The sequence below is a fragment of the Aspergillus pseudotamarii genome (assembly GCF_009193445.1).
Source record: "Aspergillus pseudotamarii strain CBS 117625 unplaced genomic scaffold BDV38scaffold_11, whole genome shotgun sequence".
NCBI lineage: Eukaryota > Fungi > Ascomycota > Eurotiomycetes > Eurotiales > Aspergillaceae > Aspergillus > Aspergillus pseudotamarii.
In genome coordinates this window covers 62157-78939 of record NW_022475025.1, presented here as the reverse complement: position 1 = coordinate 78939, position 16783 = coordinate 62157, and the positions used below count along the sequence as shown (strand labels likewise).

At 49.6% G+C, this 16783-nt stretch overlaps 7 protein-coding genes across 7 annotated transcripts; 3 read left to right on the top strand and 4 right to left on the bottom strand.

Moving 5' to 3' along the window:
• Positions 1-37: 37 nt before the first annotated feature.
• BDV38DRAFT_18163 (NADPH-dependent F420 reductase) lies at positions 38-1140 on the top strand. Its single transcript, XM_032052088.1, has one exon. The coding sequence runs from the start codon at positions 199-201 to the stop codon at positions 877-879; it is 681 nt and encodes a 226-aa protein (XP_031916481.1). The 5' UTR covers positions 38-198; the 3' UTR covers positions 880-1140.
• BDV38DRAFT_269019 (transcription factor domain-containing protein) lies at positions 1138-3023 on the bottom strand (the record flags this gene model as incomplete). Its single annotated transcript, XM_032056892.1, has 4 exons — positions 1138-1420; positions 1469-2609; positions 2799-2931; positions 2997-3023. 4 exons carry the CDS (start codon positions 3021-3023, stop codon positions 1138-1140), a joined length of 1584 nt encoding a protein of 527 aa, XP_031916480.1.
• Positions 3024-3226: 203 nt separating this feature from the next.
• On the bottom strand, positions 3227-3900 carry BDV38DRAFT_279922 (uncharacterized protein; the record flags this gene model as incomplete). Its single annotated transcript, XM_032059166.1, has 2 exons — positions 3227-3681; positions 3732-3900. The coding sequence occupies 2 exons, from the start codon at positions 3898-3900 to the stop codon at positions 3227-3229; spliced, it is 624 nt and encodes a 207-aa protein (XP_031916479.1).
• A 2560-nt stretch (positions 3901-6460) lies between these two features.
• Positions 6461-7581, top strand: BDV38DRAFT_18149 (putative endoglycoceramidase). Its single transcript, XM_032052086.1, has one exon. The coding sequence runs from the start codon at positions 6557-6559 to the stop codon at positions 7547-7549; it is 993 nt and encodes a 330-aa protein (XP_031916478.1). The 5' UTR covers positions 6461-6556; the 3' UTR covers positions 7550-7581.
• A 524-nt stretch (positions 7582-8105) lies between these two features.
• On the top strand, positions 8106-9601 carry BDV38DRAFT_269017 (Zn(II)2Cys6 transcription factor domain-containing protein; the record flags this gene model as incomplete). The annotated part of the gene is made up of 2 exons (XM_032056891.1): positions 8106-8162; positions 8243-9601. The coding sequence occupies 2 exons, from the start codon at positions 8106-8108 to the stop codon at positions 9599-9601; spliced, it is 1416 nt and encodes a 471-aa protein (XP_031916477.1).
• Positions 9602-11082: 1481 nt separating this feature from the next.
• On the bottom strand, positions 11083-15259 carry BDV38DRAFT_269016 (glycoside hydrolase superfamily; the record flags this gene model as incomplete). Its single annotated transcript, XM_032056890.1, has 7 exons — positions 11083-12811; positions 12856-13165; positions 13214-13411; position 13747; positions 13833-13935; positions 13998-15223; positions 15257-15259. The coding sequence occupies 7 exons, from the start codon at positions 15257-15259 to the stop codon at positions 11083-11085; spliced, it is 3570 nt and encodes a 1189-aa protein (XP_031916476.1).
• Positions 15260-15963: 704 nt separating this feature from the next.
• BDV38DRAFT_279918 (uncharacterized protein) lies at positions 15964-16340 on the bottom strand (the record flags this gene model as incomplete). Its single annotated transcript, XM_032059165.1, has 2 exons — positions 15964-16257; positions 16302-16340. The coding sequence occupies 2 exons, from the start codon at positions 16338-16340 to the stop codon at positions 15964-15966; spliced, it is 333 nt and encodes a 110-aa protein (XP_031916475.1).
• Between the last annotated feature and the right edge of the window lie 443 nt (positions 16341-16783).

Genomic DNA, 16783 nt, shown 5'->3' with positions numbered 1-16783 from the left:
TCTCCATATTATAAAGCGTCGCTTTTGGAATGGCTTCCGCGGAACCAATTATCTTCTGTCCGGTCCTGTCAAGATTTTTGGCTACAGCATATAATTCCAGCCAGCCTCTCGTGAAGCTTTCAGACTACAGTGCCAACCAGGGTATAACTTGCTTATCACGTTTTTTCTTTCACCTCAATCGAGAGACATATATCGAAGATGAAAGTTGGCGTCGTGAACGCAGGCAATATTGGATTACGTCTGGCTTTTGCTTGGGTTCGCCTTGGCCATGATGTCATGCTCAGCAAGGACACACATCCGGAACGGCTTCGAGCGCGCGTGAGGGAATTAGCCTCAGAGATGGGCATTGGAGAGAATGAGATAGCCCAGTTTCGCTACGGCTCAATGACGGACGCTGCGAAATTCGGCGACGTTGTCATTCTGTCGGCATACTTCCCACGCTTGGCTCACATTCTCAAAGAGCTCCAGCACGACGGCATTACGCTTTCGGGTAAACTGGTGATTGATACAATGAATCCGTTAAATGTGGATGCCAATTTCAATCATTACCACGACCTCAAGTACATGGAAAGAACCTCCATCACGCAAGAGATCCAGCGAGCCTTTCCAAAGGCAATACTTTTCAAAGCCTTCAATTCTATCCCTGCTTCACTCCTGGAAGTCCGGAAGTGGGCGTCTGGCCGTGTGCCACCTATAATCTTCATGGGTGGAAACGCATCTTCTATCGGGACAGTTCGAAGGATTATCGAAGAGACTGGATTCAAGCCACAGTTTGCAGGCTATGATTTGAATCATTCAGGATTGTTGCATCTGTTGGCGGAGAATGAATATGAGGGTAACGTGAATGTCGTGTTCGATGTTATGAAAGGAACGGCCTGAGAGCCCCTTTGGTCATGGGGGTATTGTGTGGAATTAGTCCTCTTCCTTTGTTGATTGTTGTCGTCCCCACTCCTGTGGTCCATGTGAGCACCTGTGTTGTTGAAGATACATGTAAATCCAGGAATTAGGCTTCGTTCACGAGTGGAACACGCTGAATCGGCTATTTTCAAGTCTGGGAAGCCATGAAGTTTGCCTTTCGCATACTGTTACATTGCCTTGATGCTATGGATATTGTTGCCCTTTAGTGCTGGCATATGCTTAGAATGGCTCTAGACTGTCTGGACGACTGAGCAACCAATAATACCCCAGGGGCGTTGTGATGTTTTCAGCAAGCTTCTGCTTCACCGTTCGGACGGCCTCAACACAAGTGTCCCAAAGCGCTTGGGTCTCTTCCGATTGATGTTCCCTCATGGCCTCATTGAGCCAAAGAAGGGCTGAATCCATCAGCTCCATATCTGACTGGATCTTATCATGCCACGGATTGTACAGAGCGTTGGCTGTCAACAGCACCATAGCGGTTGTATAAGGGCATGAAGTCAGCCTGTCACTGTCAACAACGGTATCCTCATTAGGATGTGTGATTACTAACCAGCAAAACCAGGCATCTCCTGACCAAACCTCTCGAAATAAGAGCATGTAACCTCTGGCCTGATGGACTATTATCTCCCAAGCTGGTGGTAGCTGCAATATCTGGGTTCCTCGGCTATGGTTGCGAACACCACTCACCCATTGTCCATCCCAAGCGTGAGCCCGGCTAACAAGCGCCATGCATTGGAGACTGGTTGAGTGTAGCACACAGAAAAAACCATTATTCCCCGGTTTATTCCTGGTGTTCGATGTGACGACACCGGCGCTAAATTCGGGAGGTATGGAAGCTCTCCATTCATCGAGTGCGCTAACAATGCTCTCCTTTGCATTGCGTCGTTCTTCGAAGCTTCGATTTACTGCTCGTGTTGAGTAGAGAGAGTCATATACACGACCCTCAATATGGGCGAGCTTGACGCGAGCCAGAAAATAATTCATGCGGGCATTTCCGTCCGCCGTAACGATGATACCAGCAGTGTTGTCATTATCGTCATTAGTCGTCGGCAAAGAAGATGGTAATTCCACGTCAATATCGTCATCGAGTTGAACCGAAGGCTGTTGGGTACGCAGGCTTAAATCTTTGTCGAGAATGTATGCGAGCCAAAAGACGCGGGCATGCTGTCTCCTTTGCACAGGCTCCAGATGTGTTGATGCTGCATGGTTGTGCAGGCCTAACTTATGTACGAGACGCATCGTTGCCGATATTAGAATCAAGGATGGGGTCAGGTCGTGTGCAGTTTGGAGCACCATCACCATGCCTACCAGGACCTGTATGTTAAGGAGATGGGTCTCACCAAGCATCACAGTCGAGATCATGGATTGTGCCTTGTTGAGATACTCTGTTGTTTGATCGGTCTGGTACTCGGAGCGGCCATCACTGGCGCCGTCTGGAACCTGTTGGCAAGCCAGGGCAAATACGACGTTGATGGCAGCCCATACTACTGGGTCGCGTTGTCGGGGTTGACGGGCATAGCATTCACCGACTAGACGCAACAGCGTGTCGGCATGGAAGAGCGGCAGGACCGAATTCCAAGTGTTAAGGTATATTCCAACCATGGCCATGGCTAGGTGTAGTGGAGGTAGTTTCATTGGGCTGGTTGTAAGATCGTCCTCCTCGTCAGTGTGTTGAGCTTCAACATGCACTGCTATTGTCGTCGTCACCGAGCCTGGTGTCAGATGTGGCACCCGATCTTGGTCTCGTCTCTGAGCCTGTAACTCTCATGGTTGAGTATCATCATTATTCCAACGCCCGGGACTACGTACAAGTTGAGTCTCTAAGCGCTGTATTTCTGCCTGCAGGCTCTGGACTTCGTCCGCCTTCTTGGCCCCGCTACTATGTCGTGCTCTGGGCTTTGACTTCCGGCTCAGTGCTGTATGCGTGCAGTCCGTGGCATAGTTGATGCAATTTGAGCAGCGAGGTTTCTGTCCATCGCACTTGATCTTGCGAGTGTAGCATAGATCGCATGCCTTTTCCCCAGCATGACTTAGCCATTCATCTTTGATCGATGCACGGGCTCTCTTGTCACTCCTACCTTCCTCGTTTGATTATTCAATTCCATTGTAGTTCCGATACGCCTTCAAATCAACTCAATCGTTGTGCTTCCTCCACAGAGCTGGACTCAAAAGGTTGGCTTCGTAACTTATGTAAGGCGAACGTGCCTCCGCGGAAGCAGCAGTCAGCTGACTCATCTTAAGATGACAAATACATTCCTACGTTCCATGGAACAGAATGGTACTAATTATACAGTAATGGGCATATCGACTACAAGATGTCTAGACTATCTAGATGGATTGAATTAGCAAAATTGGCAAGATGCTCTGCTGTGACACAATCCTGCCACCAGAGCCCGTCCATCTGTAGAGCATCTTCTAGCGGCTGGAACTTGTCTTGGGGACACATATGTTGCGGTAGTAGTGACTTTGGAGAAGGGCCTTCTGCTGGTGTTGAGCAGTATGAGTTCTGCTGTGGAGGTGTTTCTCCTGGCTTGAATTCATCATCCATAGGCGAATAACTAAGAGTGTCTTCCAGTTGTCGTAGCTCTAATTTCATCTGGACAGCCACCATGATTCCGCAGGACACGAGATCATCCAACAGACTGTAGCTACGCTGTAACGATGTCGATTGGTCCTTTACCGGAGAGGGGTCAATGGTTGGTGCCATTAACAGCGTAATATGAGTTGGGAAGGTAGCATCGAGGTCGAATCGCAGAAAACCCTCTGTCTTGACGTCAGTGACCGGGGGAACAGTAGTATTCGTTTGCACTGACCAAGGATGTCCTGACTCTGCAAATTTGCAAGAATGTTTAGCATTTGCTCGGCCGAGTCGAGGCATATCACAAGCAGATTCCTCACACCCCCAGACCGGGCCGCGCGTATCAAGCTCGGGTCCGAATGGCCGATCCTCGTTTCGAAGAGGCTGTAAAACAATGGCCTCATCGTAAGAACAATGCACTAGAAGCAGCTTCTCCTCTACTCAACAAGAGCAGGACACTGCCCAAGCCTTCATCAATACTTATATTCCTTTCTTGAGCGTATCTGGGGAACAGGAGCCTCTGGCTTGGGCAAGATTACAAGTGCGGTGTACGATATGATTTCCCTGCGTACGAGGTTTCAGGGACAACGTCGAAAAGGATAGATCCAGAGTCCACAGCCAAGCTGGGCCTCAGGTCTTCCTCAATGGAATCATGGACGCCCAGGATGCTAATCCCACGAAAGTGACTAACTCGGGCATCTTTATACTTGGATAGGGAAACATCAGCGCGGGCAGCGACACCACTGGAGTAGTAACTTTATCTTCGGTCTTGTATCACCTGATCCAGAATCTCTCAGCTATGCGACGCCTGTTTGACGAAGGGAGCCAAGTCAGATCTGGGGGAGGTTGCACAAAGGAGGGCGTCTCATTTGCCCAAGCGCAAGATATGCCGTACTTGCAAGCCTGTATCAAAGAAGGAGGGCGGTTTCACGCCGCAACCGGGTTGCCTCTGTGGCGCGTGGGGCCTGAAGGGGGCGCCGAGGTCTGCGTGCCTTACTTCCCGGGGGGCAGCGTCGTCGGAATAAGCAAGTGGGTTGCACACTACAGCCAGGAGGTAATTAGCCATGATGCTGGTAAGTTCAGATCGGGCCGTTGGCTTGGCATGTCTGCGGAGCACCTCAGAGCGATGGGGTCATACCTTATGGCTTTCGGAGTTGGTTCGAAGACATACATTGGACGGCATATCTCCATGTTGGAGATCAGTAAATTGCTGCCGGTCGTGGTACAGAACTTTGAGTTGAAGTGGCAGATGGCAAGGATGAAGACGCTCAACCATTAGTTTCTCATGCCACTAGGTTTCAACGTGACGGTGAAGCCAAGGGACTAGACTGGTGGGAATAGTAGTATAAAAAGTTTCCCGTGGGGACTTGAGGGGAAAGTTGAGGACATTGTCAGGTTGTATTTGATTGGAGGTTTTCCTGCGTTGGGTCCATGATGGGACATTGAAAGTGCTTGGTATGTGAATCGCTACTGAGTAACGAATTGTTTGTACATTCCCCAAGGTTTATTGGGCAACTATTTTATGATATTGTTGCTGAAGCTGACGCCAGAAGCCACCCAACCCTTGGTCCTTCCAACCCATTTCGCTATCAAAACAAAAATAACTACGACTCAACCAAGTCTTTCACGTAAGTCAGAACAGGACCATGAGACACTTGAATACGGGAGGGCAATTAAGCAAGATTTTGAACAAAATATCCTTGATTCATTCTGGGATGGTAGATTAGCCTTAGCGTCTATCCTTTCGCTAGACTTAGTAACTTCATAAATACTACTCTACGATCTTTGATGGACATCTATCGACTGCTTCTTATGTCAGCAGATGAACAAATCACATCAACACTAAATTGTGAAATGCTGTCCCGTTTTCGTATCCTTTGCGAGTCAATTACCAAGTGGTGGTCTGCATGTTGGATGGCAAGGTTACATCGAATATAAACATCCGGACAGAAGTACAGGATGTACTAATACCAGTCACATGTTTATGACAATCAAGTCAACAAATGTATGATCTTCAATAAATAGCGTTAAATCGTTACATAATTGCGGGGGAGCCCTCATATTCTCTACCAATCTGCAGCCGACCTGAGCTCCACTTTCGGCACTGATACTATCAGATGTCAACCCCCTTGTTGATCAAGCACGTTGGCTGATGGTACCGGAATAGCCCGACTCTTTGATTGTAGGTAGCAAGGGGATACATATCTTAATTGGCTGGCCGCGCCGGGCCGCATCGCCTACTGTGTATATCAAGGACCCCTGCGGCGCTATCGCATGGTTTTGTGGGTCATATCTACTACCTCTAGTTCTGCAAGCGATTGAGCTAAAATGGGGGATGTAACCTCACTTTTTAGTTTTGTAAAAAGGGGTGCTGCGCATGTATAATCTCCCGACAGTCCTTTGGTTCTTGTTCTTCGCTAAACGTTCCGTTCCTCCGTCTCCCCCAAGCCCTGTGTCCTTTTCTTCCTAGGATTGACTTGGTTGTTTCATGGCCATGCTGTACACTCCCATTGCTGCCGCATGGCTGCTGGCAGTGGTCGCCACACAGCCAACCGGTGTTTTAGCTCAGGATGCCGAGGGGTGGTACAAAAGCCATCCAGGCATGTCGCGTATCAGCCTGGTGAACCAAGACACGCATCAGATCGTCGATGAATTCGGCCGTACGCGGTTTTTCCACGGAACCAATGTCGTTATGAAGGAGCCACCGTGGCATCGGCCATTGGAGTGGGCGCCTGGTGTCTCCTCGTTTAGCGAGCAAGATGTACAAAACCTGCACGACTTGGGTCTGAACATTGTGCGGCTAGGCCACAGCTGGGCGGGTGCAGAGCCTGTGCGTGGGCAGTATAACCAGACCTTTCTGGATATCATGAAGAAGCAGACCAAGATGGCCGAGGATCATGGGCTTTACGTTTTGGTGGACGTGCATCAGGACTGCCTGGCGCGGCAATTTTGTGGCAACGGCGCACCTGACGTAAGTAGACGTAGGGGCAAATTGGCACAGCCCATACTAACAAGGTTTCATAGTGGTTTGCGAAGAAGGATTGGGTATCAAGTGGCAAGATGTATCCGTTTCCTCTCAAGACGACGCCGTTCCCTGTCGATGAGAACGGCTTCCCATCGCCGGAGTCGCTTTGCAGCACTGTCGACTGGTCTCTGAGCTACACATCCGTGGCGCTGGGCAATGCATTTGGGCGGTTATACAACAATTACGACGGGTTGGGCGATGCGTTCGCAGCGTACTGGAAAAGGCTAGCGTCCCAGTATGTCAAGACGACCAATGTAATCGGGTATAACCTGCTGAACGAGCCATGGGTGGGCGACACGTGGGCCGATCCGACACTGTTAGTGCCTGGTGTTGCTGACCACAAGGTCCTAGAAGGGCTCTGGAACCGCGCGGCCAAGCAGATCCGTACGGTCGACAATGACACGCTCATTTGGTTTGAAGGTGCCACCCTGGATATCTTGTCAGGCTTCGATGACGTCCCGCTTGGGGATGGCTCGAAGTCGGTGCATTCGTTCCACTATTACAGCCCGCCACAGCTTGGCTCGATTTCCACCACACTGAGCAACCGCCACAAGGACAACGAGCGCCTTAGGACCGCCGGGGTGCTGACCGAGCTCACGTTCTGGATGGGCGATGATAAGCAGATGCAGGGCCTAGCAGATGCCATGTCGGCAACAGATGCAAATATGGTTTCCTGGATCGGCTGGGCGTACGAGAACCTGTACAACGGCACATCTGGTCAGCCTTATCCTGAGCTAGCAAAGCATTACAGCCGTGCATACCCTGCCGCTGTCGCTGGCATTCCCAAAAGCTTCAGCTTTTCTGAGAGCTCGGCAACCTTCAAGCTGCAGTTCACGTCTGACCCCAATATCGGGGCGCCGACAGAAATCATCCTACCCCCTTCCACATTTCCCAACGGCTATACCGTCCAGATCTCTCCCGATGGCAGCATGCTGCAGTACACAGTTGACAAGCGGACTCTAGCCTTGTTCACATCCACCAGCATCAAGAACGCCACTGACATCTCCATTACAGTCACTCGTAAATGATCTCGTCCATAGGTTGCCTCCTGAATTACTAAGTACTCCTGATAGTTAATGCAGATCAATATCTCAATCTAGTTTGTATACCTGACTCTCGATTCTCAGGTCTGTTCTTGGCAGATCTAGTAATCTGCTGGATATATGGAACGCACCGTAAATCGACCGCCAGATCCCTATCCATCTTCCTTCGTACAGTAGCGTTGGGCTATCACTTGAAAACCCCAATTGTATGCATTTTGGCTGTAATGCCCTACTGGATCAGCCATCACGAAGGAGAATCACAGCAATGTCCTGCCTAACACAGCTTAGGAGACCTACCCAGACGCTAAACCTCATAGAGTCTAATTCCGGGGTTTTTTTCCCCAAATATAACAAGTGTCTTGGCGTGGTGGGTTGTGGGGAGAGTCCGAGTCTGTCCATCAGCCAAGTGTTTTCCATCTCCAGCCTTGCTCGCAATCTCTCCTCGCTACGGCCTGGTCCACCTTCTTGCCTATTAATTGTTAATGAAGTGGACCATCGGGTACCGGAAGTCAACCCTATACCACTACCCCATTCCAGGGTCATGGTCGCAGTTCCATACAGCAAAGGCTGTCGCACATGCATACAGCGACGAGTCAAGGTAGATGCGAACCTCCATAAGTGCTGCGTCGCAGCCTACAAAGCATGATTAAGCCACTAACCGAATGCAACCGGAAGTAGTGTGATGAGACACGACCAAATTGCCGGCGTTGCGAGCTGCGAAGTATTCAATGTCCCGGTTATCGGAAACCTTTGACTTTCGTTGTTAGCACTCCCTCCGATTCCAGAAGGCCAGTAGGCCCTAATCCTACGTATCGTTCGGCGACCTCGTCCGCACAATGCCAAAGGTCGAACACCTCTCAGTCGGTTCCGGAGCGCGGTGTATGGTCTTATAACAATCTGGATGAGTTGGTTGCGCCAAGTCTTATACAAAAGACTGTGGCCGCGCAGGGGGTTGAAACCCTGGGATTCTTCATAGACGCTACGGTCCCCGGACTCTACTATTTATATAGTGCTCGTTTGTCAGTCAATTGGATGAACTTCGCGCGTCGCCATGTCGAGTCGACGCTGGACCCCTTCGTCTGGAGTCTCCGGTGTCTGGGTGCCCTTCACCTGGGCATGAAACACCAGGACCAAGATACGATTGCCAGTAGTAGGTCCATGTATAGCCGTGGGATTCATGGCTTGCGTGGTTTGTTACGACGACCCCGATTCGCCCGATCAGACATGACCCTCGCAATTGCCGTCATGCTCGGCATCTACGAGATGATGGATCCGATCACACCACAGTCCTGGCTCACCCATTCCAGTGGTATTGCCACCCTAATTCGCTTACGAGGACCAAATGCTCACCGTAGTGGGTTTGGTCGTACTTTACTGATTTCCTTCAAGTCCTTCATAGTAGCTGACGCGCTCATTCGAGGTGAAGCGTGTTTCTTAGCCGAGCCAGCATGGCAATCGGCGCTCGCCGACAGCCTCGTCAAGGAAAGTGGAAATGGAAAGGGCAGCCAGCTCGTTAATCTGGTCGAGCTCATCTTTCTCGAGATCGCTAAGTGTCCGGGTCTCTACGCTCGAGCCTGCGCAGTGATCAAAAATAATGAAACAGATCACTCCATGCGCGAGACACTCAGACAGGAAACCATGCGATCTAGGAGACGGCTTCAGCACCTGAGAAACCAACTGGAGTCGGTGTTTCCAGTCACACTCGATAGTGAGGTGCTGAGAAACAAACGAGACCTTATTGCACTAATTCCAGTTCCAGTAGCCCAGAAAACCAGGCAGTTTGCTGGTCATGGCGCTCTGTCGGCTCTCGCACTTCTAGACCAGATTATCGCACTTACTCAGTCCGATCATCGCCAGCTATCCACAAATCCAACAATACCTACATTACCGGTGTGGGATGTGCTGCCCGCCCCAGCGACTACTCCTCGTATGACAATTGGTAAGAAAGAGACTCTGGAGAATCAACTTCCGGCATGGCCGGATCAACTGGCGCTGTCCATGGGTATGCTTGCTGTAAAGGACGATTTGCATGTATGAATGTTCCCAAGACACTGGATCATGATGTCCCTTGATGAATGTCAAGGTTGCGTGACGTTGTCCTGGAATTGTAAGCCGCGATCAGCTTATATTACATATGATACCCACTGTGGCTGCTTGATAGCCAGTGTAGAGAGCTTGTGCTCATTACTATACGAGCTACGATGACAAGTGGAGACGATAGTGACGAGAAATGAGGCCCCTAACGTAATCAACTTTTTCTGATATCGAGACAGGAGGTTTGTCAAGCCTCACCCCATTCGCGGTGGCCCCGAGTGCTGATTGTAGAGATAGGATCTAGTGTAACTTCATATTATCCACTCAGAGCGAATAGTATAAATGTTCGGGTTACCTATAATGTGGATATCATGATGCTTCCCTTGATATCTTATTCGAAAGCTATATCTACTTTTCGTTGTGATCCGAAAGGCCGGCAGGACACAACGATATATTTACGTTGCCACGCAGGTTTACAAGGACTCAACGCCCTTACCAATACGCGCAACATTACATTCATCTATATCCTCCCACATGAGTTTAGCTGATTATTTACGGTCTGATTCACGCAAAATTACTCTGCAGTGACACATGGACAGTAAACCCAGGATCATTACCACTACGGTCACGTGACATTATATGATCAAGCCCTTACACTTGCATAATTCCGTTCTAATCTAGAGTGGATAAAATGGTGAAGAAGTAAGCTTTTAGTCCACAGCACTTAACGTATTTCTCGAAGAGATCTTGGGTTCCACTGAGAAATACTACGGCATGTCTTGCATCAAGAGATTCCTTCGAGCACTTTAAGCGTGGATGCGTGGTAATAGGTATTGGTTATGTATATATTACAGCAGACGGCTAACAGATTCATTATCTATATTTGAGTTTTGCCTTTCCATTAGCTGGGTTTTTTATATGTATTGATAATGTAAGCCACAAGGAAGGACTTGGATGTATTACCTCGTATCGACTATAGATATAGCACGAGAGGACTGTTCGGGACTTAACAGGCTCTCTCCCCGAGCTGGCACGACTGTCCACCTTCTGGTGCAGAGTGGCGGCCTGACAGAAGAATAGACACCTGGGATTGTGGATTGAAATGGAATGATTCTCTGGGTGTTAAATACATGAATATATATTGTCATTGAAAGTTTCTGTGACCTTCAACGGAGCTCACAGGTAGAGCTACAGATATCCAAACTTCCCATTGCACTACGTTTTGCCCTTGGACCGCACATTTAGGGACACAAGCCAATTTACCTCGTCGGGATACATATCAATGGCAGCAAGGTTGAGCCTTAGTACTCTGATCATATTAAATGCATATCGAGAAGGCTTGTCTCTGAGGAAGGCTCGACAGTCTCAGTGATTAACTGGATCACGAAGCTACCCAGTTCCTCAAGGGTCAATCTGTGGGACTCTAGAAAGGCTTGTTCTCGGCCAATTCCGCAGCTCTTCCACCCAATATTGAAAGGAAGCCCTTAAGCAACCGTCACGTTGATGCCCTTTAGATCCTCCGTCCTCGCACTCGTACCAGCCCAGAAAGAGTAGACCCCTGGCTTGACGCGCAATTTACCATTGACATAGTACCCTAGATCCTTGTACGGAATGACAAACCGAATCTCTATACCTTCCCCAGCGTGTAGCTCAACCTTTGCGAATCTAACTAAGCGCTTCACAGGAAATTCGATTCCTGTCGTCGTGTTTGGGCGATGGTATAGTTGCACGACTTCCTTGCCAGCGATACAACCACTATTGGTAATATTCACACGCACCTCAACACTGTTATCCCCGGCTCTGGCAATAGGTGTCGAGACCGTGAAATCTGTATAGCTCAAGCCAAACCCAAATGGCATCGACGGGGCTCGCGAAAGTAAAGGGAACTGGTACGTGGAATGGAACCCTAAGATGCTATCCGCTGTCCCGGTATCGTCGCTCGGAAGATAATCATAAAACACTGGATTCGCAGATGTAACTTGTGGCAAGCTGATTGGCAACTTACCGCTGGGGTTGACGTCGCCCACGATAATCTCGACCAACGCATCGCCAGTGAATTCGCCACCGAGAAACGAGTGCAGGATGGCATTGCTGCGGAGGGTTGAATTATTGAGCACGTAAGGTTGTCCACCAGAGAGGACCAGAATCGTTGGAATGGAAGCGTCCAGTACGGCATCGAGGAGTTGCTGTTGAGCCCCTGGGAAGCTTAGGTCTGCGTGCGTGAAGAACTCCCCATCGGTCCGCTTGGTTACAAGGGGATCTGTCGTACCGACGGACAGTGAGCCAAGGACGATAATTGCGAGACCGGCCTCTTTGGCAGCTAAAACGGCGGTGGCGATGTTGGTGGCATTAGAGTCAATGAAGTCGACTCCTTGGACTAGGTTCACATTACTTGCACCAAGCTTGGCTTGGAGACTTTGATAAAGTGAGTTGCCGTACCGAGAGTCACTCGAATTCACAGGGGCATAGGAGCCATAGTTACGGATATCAGCGAATGGGCCGAGCAGGGCCACTTTCGATGGCGTCGTCGGTAGGATACCGTCATTCTGAAGTAGGACAATGCTTTCCCTGGTGACATTGCGACTGATGTCGAGGTGGGCCGGCGCTCGTAAGGTCTCGTTCACTTTCGCCGGGTCAGGAAGAGGATTGTCAAAAAGGCCGGTTGCGAACTTCAGCTGAAGAATATTTAATACAGCGTCATTTATCAACTCTCCCACCTTCCTCTCCTCTGCAGCTGCAACAAGAGTAGGAAATACAGCCAGAGTCCCGGGGCTCAACTCCATCTGCAACCCAGCCTCAAGCGCTAATAATGCAGCCTCGGCATATGAGTCCGCCAGCCGAGACTCAGTATAGAGATGCGCAATAGACCCAGCATCTGACATAACAATACCCTGAAAGCCAAGCCTTTCGCGGAGAATATCCCTCACAAGATACTTATTCGCCGACATGGGAACCAAATCGACCGACGCATAAGAAACCATGACAGCGGCGGGGTCCACTTCTAATGCTCGCAGATAAGGCCGCAACTGGTCGTTGTAAAGGTGATTTATTCCTCCGTACATGCTGGCAGCATTCACTCCACCGCGACTCTCGCCGTAAACGAAATGCTTGACCGTCGTGGCGACTTTGATGTTTCCTGATTCGTCCTTGTCTTGCATAGTCTGGACATAGGCATTGCCGAATTCGCCTGTTAAATAACAGTCCTCGCCAAACCTGGCCAGGTTAGCAGGTATATGAGGGACCGGGCAGTCACTTACAGCTCACCGATGCGGGAATATCGCGGCTCCCACGCTATGTCTAGTGGTGGGGACAGAACCCATGACACGCCGATTGCTAGTTGCTCTTCACGAAGTGCAGCAACGCCCTTCCTGAACAGCGGGATGTTGAATGTAGCCGCCATAGCAAGGTTACTTGGGAATATAGTACCCCCTGACAAGTAGAGGCTGTTGATCGAATCCGTCACTGTGATAAATGGGATGTGAAGTCGACTCTCATTAATTTGCCTCTGTCTTATGTCGTTCGTGAGTGAAAGAATCTCATCAGCCCAGTTGAGCGTAGAACCAAACCCTGTTCTGTTAGTTGCATTGTCACATTACCCACGAGGAGATCACCGACCAATGTTTCCATTCTGGTACTCCGCTTGCCGGTATTCGTAGTTTTCTTCGTCTATCTGCGGACCAAGGCTTAGGAGCCGACGGATACCACCCATCTGGCCAACTTTCTCTTCCCAGGTCATCTGCTCTACCAATGCTTCAGCACGTTTCCTATGCAACTCCCTCCCCAACGATTCTGACGGCATAGAGGCCGTGAGGGCTATGTGGCAGGATGCCATTGCGGGAAGAGCCAATCGCAGGTTCACCAAAGTGAGTAGTGGCTGTTCAGCACGACTTGAACAGGAAAGCTTGAACTGTAATACAAAACTCGAGCAGGACGATGGTGTTCCAGCCTCATGAACCATATTCATGTCATCCCCTTCGAACTTTATACATTATTCTTTTTCACTAAGTAGTGGGATGTTAGCGCATTGAATCATTCTAGGACAGCATCACGAAATGTGGGGCCCCCGACTGCCGATTCAACGGCTCGGAGGTTCGTCCGAGATGGACGATATGCCACGGCAGTGTCCTCTGTTACGCAGCCAAAGTGACCCTACGCTCGCCAGCCGGAAGCGGGACGTTTCCAGTGGCTATCTCCGCGTAAGGAGGAGGACGGGGGTAAGTATTGACGTTAAAACGTACCTGTTAGGAAGAAATGACGCGTCTACGGGGTAGGATCCAATGAGGTAAGACTTGTAAGCGTATACAGGAATAGGCGTCTGACAGCCTCCAACGCAAATACTAAAGTATAACATTCGAATGAAGCAAGACGTCAGTTTGTGAGATATAATCATCATAGAGACCCCAGCAGCCATTGTTGCTTTGGATGAACAGGTTCATCTCCAACTTCCGCCATTTTTTTCTCTAACATCGTAATCATCTCTCCTACAACCCCTTGATATTCTCGTTCATGGTACACATTAAAAAGCTCCAATGGATCCTTGTCACAGTCAAAGAGCTCCCATTCTCTATATTCTCTCCCCCCCGGACGGGCACCCTTGACACCTAATGGCTCGTTGTACCAATAGATCAACTTGTACCTCTGGTTACGTATCCCATAATGTGCATATGCATGGTGAATAATGTCGTTATGCATCCAGTATCGGTGATATGCCACCTGTTGCCAGGACTCTGGCGTACGGCCCTGCAAGAGTGGACGGAAGGATGTGCCTTGTATGTATGAAGGCGTAGGCAGCTTGGCGTAGTCCAGCCAGGTGGTCGCAAAATCCACGTTGCATATGATATCGTCACACACTGACCCGGAAATGATCTCCTTCGGGTATCTGATGAGAAATGGCATTTGAAATGACTCCTCGTACATGAATCTCTTATCAAACCAGCCATGTTCTCCCAGAAAGAAGCCTTGGTCCGAGGTATAGATAACAATAGTGTTGTCTGCTAGCTGGGGTTCTGAATCCAGGTAGTCTAACAGACGGCCGACATTATCGTCGATAGATTGGATAGTGCGAAGATAGCGTTGCATATAACGCTGAAACTTGAATTCAGCTAACTCGGCGTGGCTTCCGAAAGTAAAGACAGTACCATGGTCTTTGTCCATTAACCTCATGGAGTGAAGCTCTGCAATTGAACCTGGTACGGGAATCTTGCGCTCGCTGTTACCCTTCTCCTGTAGCACAGATTCGCCAACTCTGCGGCCGCCATTGGGCTGGACAAGTCCGAGATCTTGGTAGGTGAGGTCTTCAGCGACGCGCATCTTGGCGGCCTTGGCCGCTCTCGCGCGGTTCTTGTAATCGTCCGAAAAGGTATCCGGCAAACGAACAGGGTCATTATAGAGGCGCTTATGCTTGTCGTCACATTCCCAAGAACGATGAGGAGCTTTGTGATGGCACATGAGGAAGAAGGGACGATCGTGGTCTCGCGACTTGATCCAATCCAGAGACTTGTCGGTGATAATGTCTGTGACGTATCCTGGTTTGATGTGCTCCCCGTCGGGCTCAATAAATTCGGGATCCCAGTAGAGGCCTTGGCCTGGCAGAACAGACCAGTAGTCAAAGCCTGTAGGTTCATTCTCAATCCCTTCTCCGAGGTGCCATTAGCCAACCATAGCGGTTTGATAGCCGCCTGTTCGAAGATGCTTTGCAACATTCGGGATATGTTTATTCATCTGCACCTATTTAGGATCGCTGTCGTCGATACCATTGTTTGGAGTGACTCATATGGTCGTCTAGTGTCATTACCCCGTTGACATGATTATATGTGCCACAAAGAATTGCCGCTCGGGAGGGCGTACAAATTGAGTTCGTCACATAGCAGGGGTTGAACCTCATTCCCTCCTTGGCAAGGCGATCGATGTTAGGTGTGTGATTGATGCCAGCGCCGTAGCAGCTGATCGCCTTGGAGGCGTGGTCGTCTGCCATGATGAAGACAATGTTTGGCCGGCCATCTCGGGCCCTAGACACTGATAATTCCATGCTTTGTTTTCGAAACACCAAGGTGAAAAAGCAGATGGCGGATAACGATTTACCACCCTCGCTACCGATCGAGGAAGAACGAGCTGAGCTATATGTCAACTCGGCTCGGCTTCAGATGCCCGATGACCGACTGTTTGCCGGCCGGAGATCGGCAGCTCGGCATTAATCGCCAACCATTGGTAGCCATCTCGTTTCTAGTACATGAACTGTTCTTCAAATCCCCAAATAAAGGCAGATGGCTCTTCTGCGCCCTCGCCGGGCCACCCGGGAAGGCCCAAACCGTATTGTATTCCACAAAAGAGATTTGGTCCACTACTTATCTGTTCGTTTAAGGGATCTACCACAGTGCAATAATCCCAATCTGATGGTGACTCGTGGGTCTCGTCATCGTTGGTAGAGGCAGTCCAGTTGACAAGGGGCCTTGGGGGCTCTGGGGCCGCATCACAGCTGTCGTCAACAAAAGTCCGATTATCGCAGGAGACTGTGGATGGCGAAAGCGCTGGCGCATGTACGCATCGCGCGAGATACCCGGGGGTGGATGAGGGCTTGGATCCGCCGTGGCCACAGCTCGATGGTCCGATGATTCCAGCCATCTCCGGTGCTGCTGGGTGGCTCGCTCAGGGATTTGACGCTGTTCGGTTAGCCTGCCTCATAGATTCCGATTCGGCCACTTACCATCGGGTTGGGAGAACTCGAAGTATCGGGCGATGACATCCAAGCCTCTTCCCTTACATATCTCAAATAATACTATTCTCTTACAAATAAAATACTGAGAATCTACTAGTTTACAATATTATAGATATTAAAATTGGATAGAGCATATATATTCTTAAGTAATTTATTCGATTCTATTTGATATATAATTTTTCTAATAATCTCCATATAAGATATCTTCTTTGTACTGTCTATGCTGAAACCCGTTAGCCTACTAAGCTCCGACGGTGTAGTACTAGCTTGACCATATACGCCGAAGGGGCCCTTACATCCAGGTACATCCCATTCCCACTTCTCGGTTAGGTGCGGCCCTTACTACTTGTTGGTATATATATGTATTATTGCTAGTCAGCGATGATTTATGTCCAGCTCATGATTTTGTAGATGGTAAAATACAGGGTGCGATGTGGGTTCGCTCGATAGGTTTCGGTGAGACTTGGGTG

Coding starts and splice junctions, on each gene's coding strand:
- BDV38DRAFT_18163 (XM_032052088.1), top strand. CDS start 199: ATGAAAGTTGGCGTCGTGAACGCAGGCAATATTGGATTACGTCTGGCT.
- BDV38DRAFT_18149 (XM_032052086.1), top strand. CDS start 6,557: ATGTATCCGTTTCCTCTCAAGACGACGCCGTTCCCTGTCGATGAGAAC.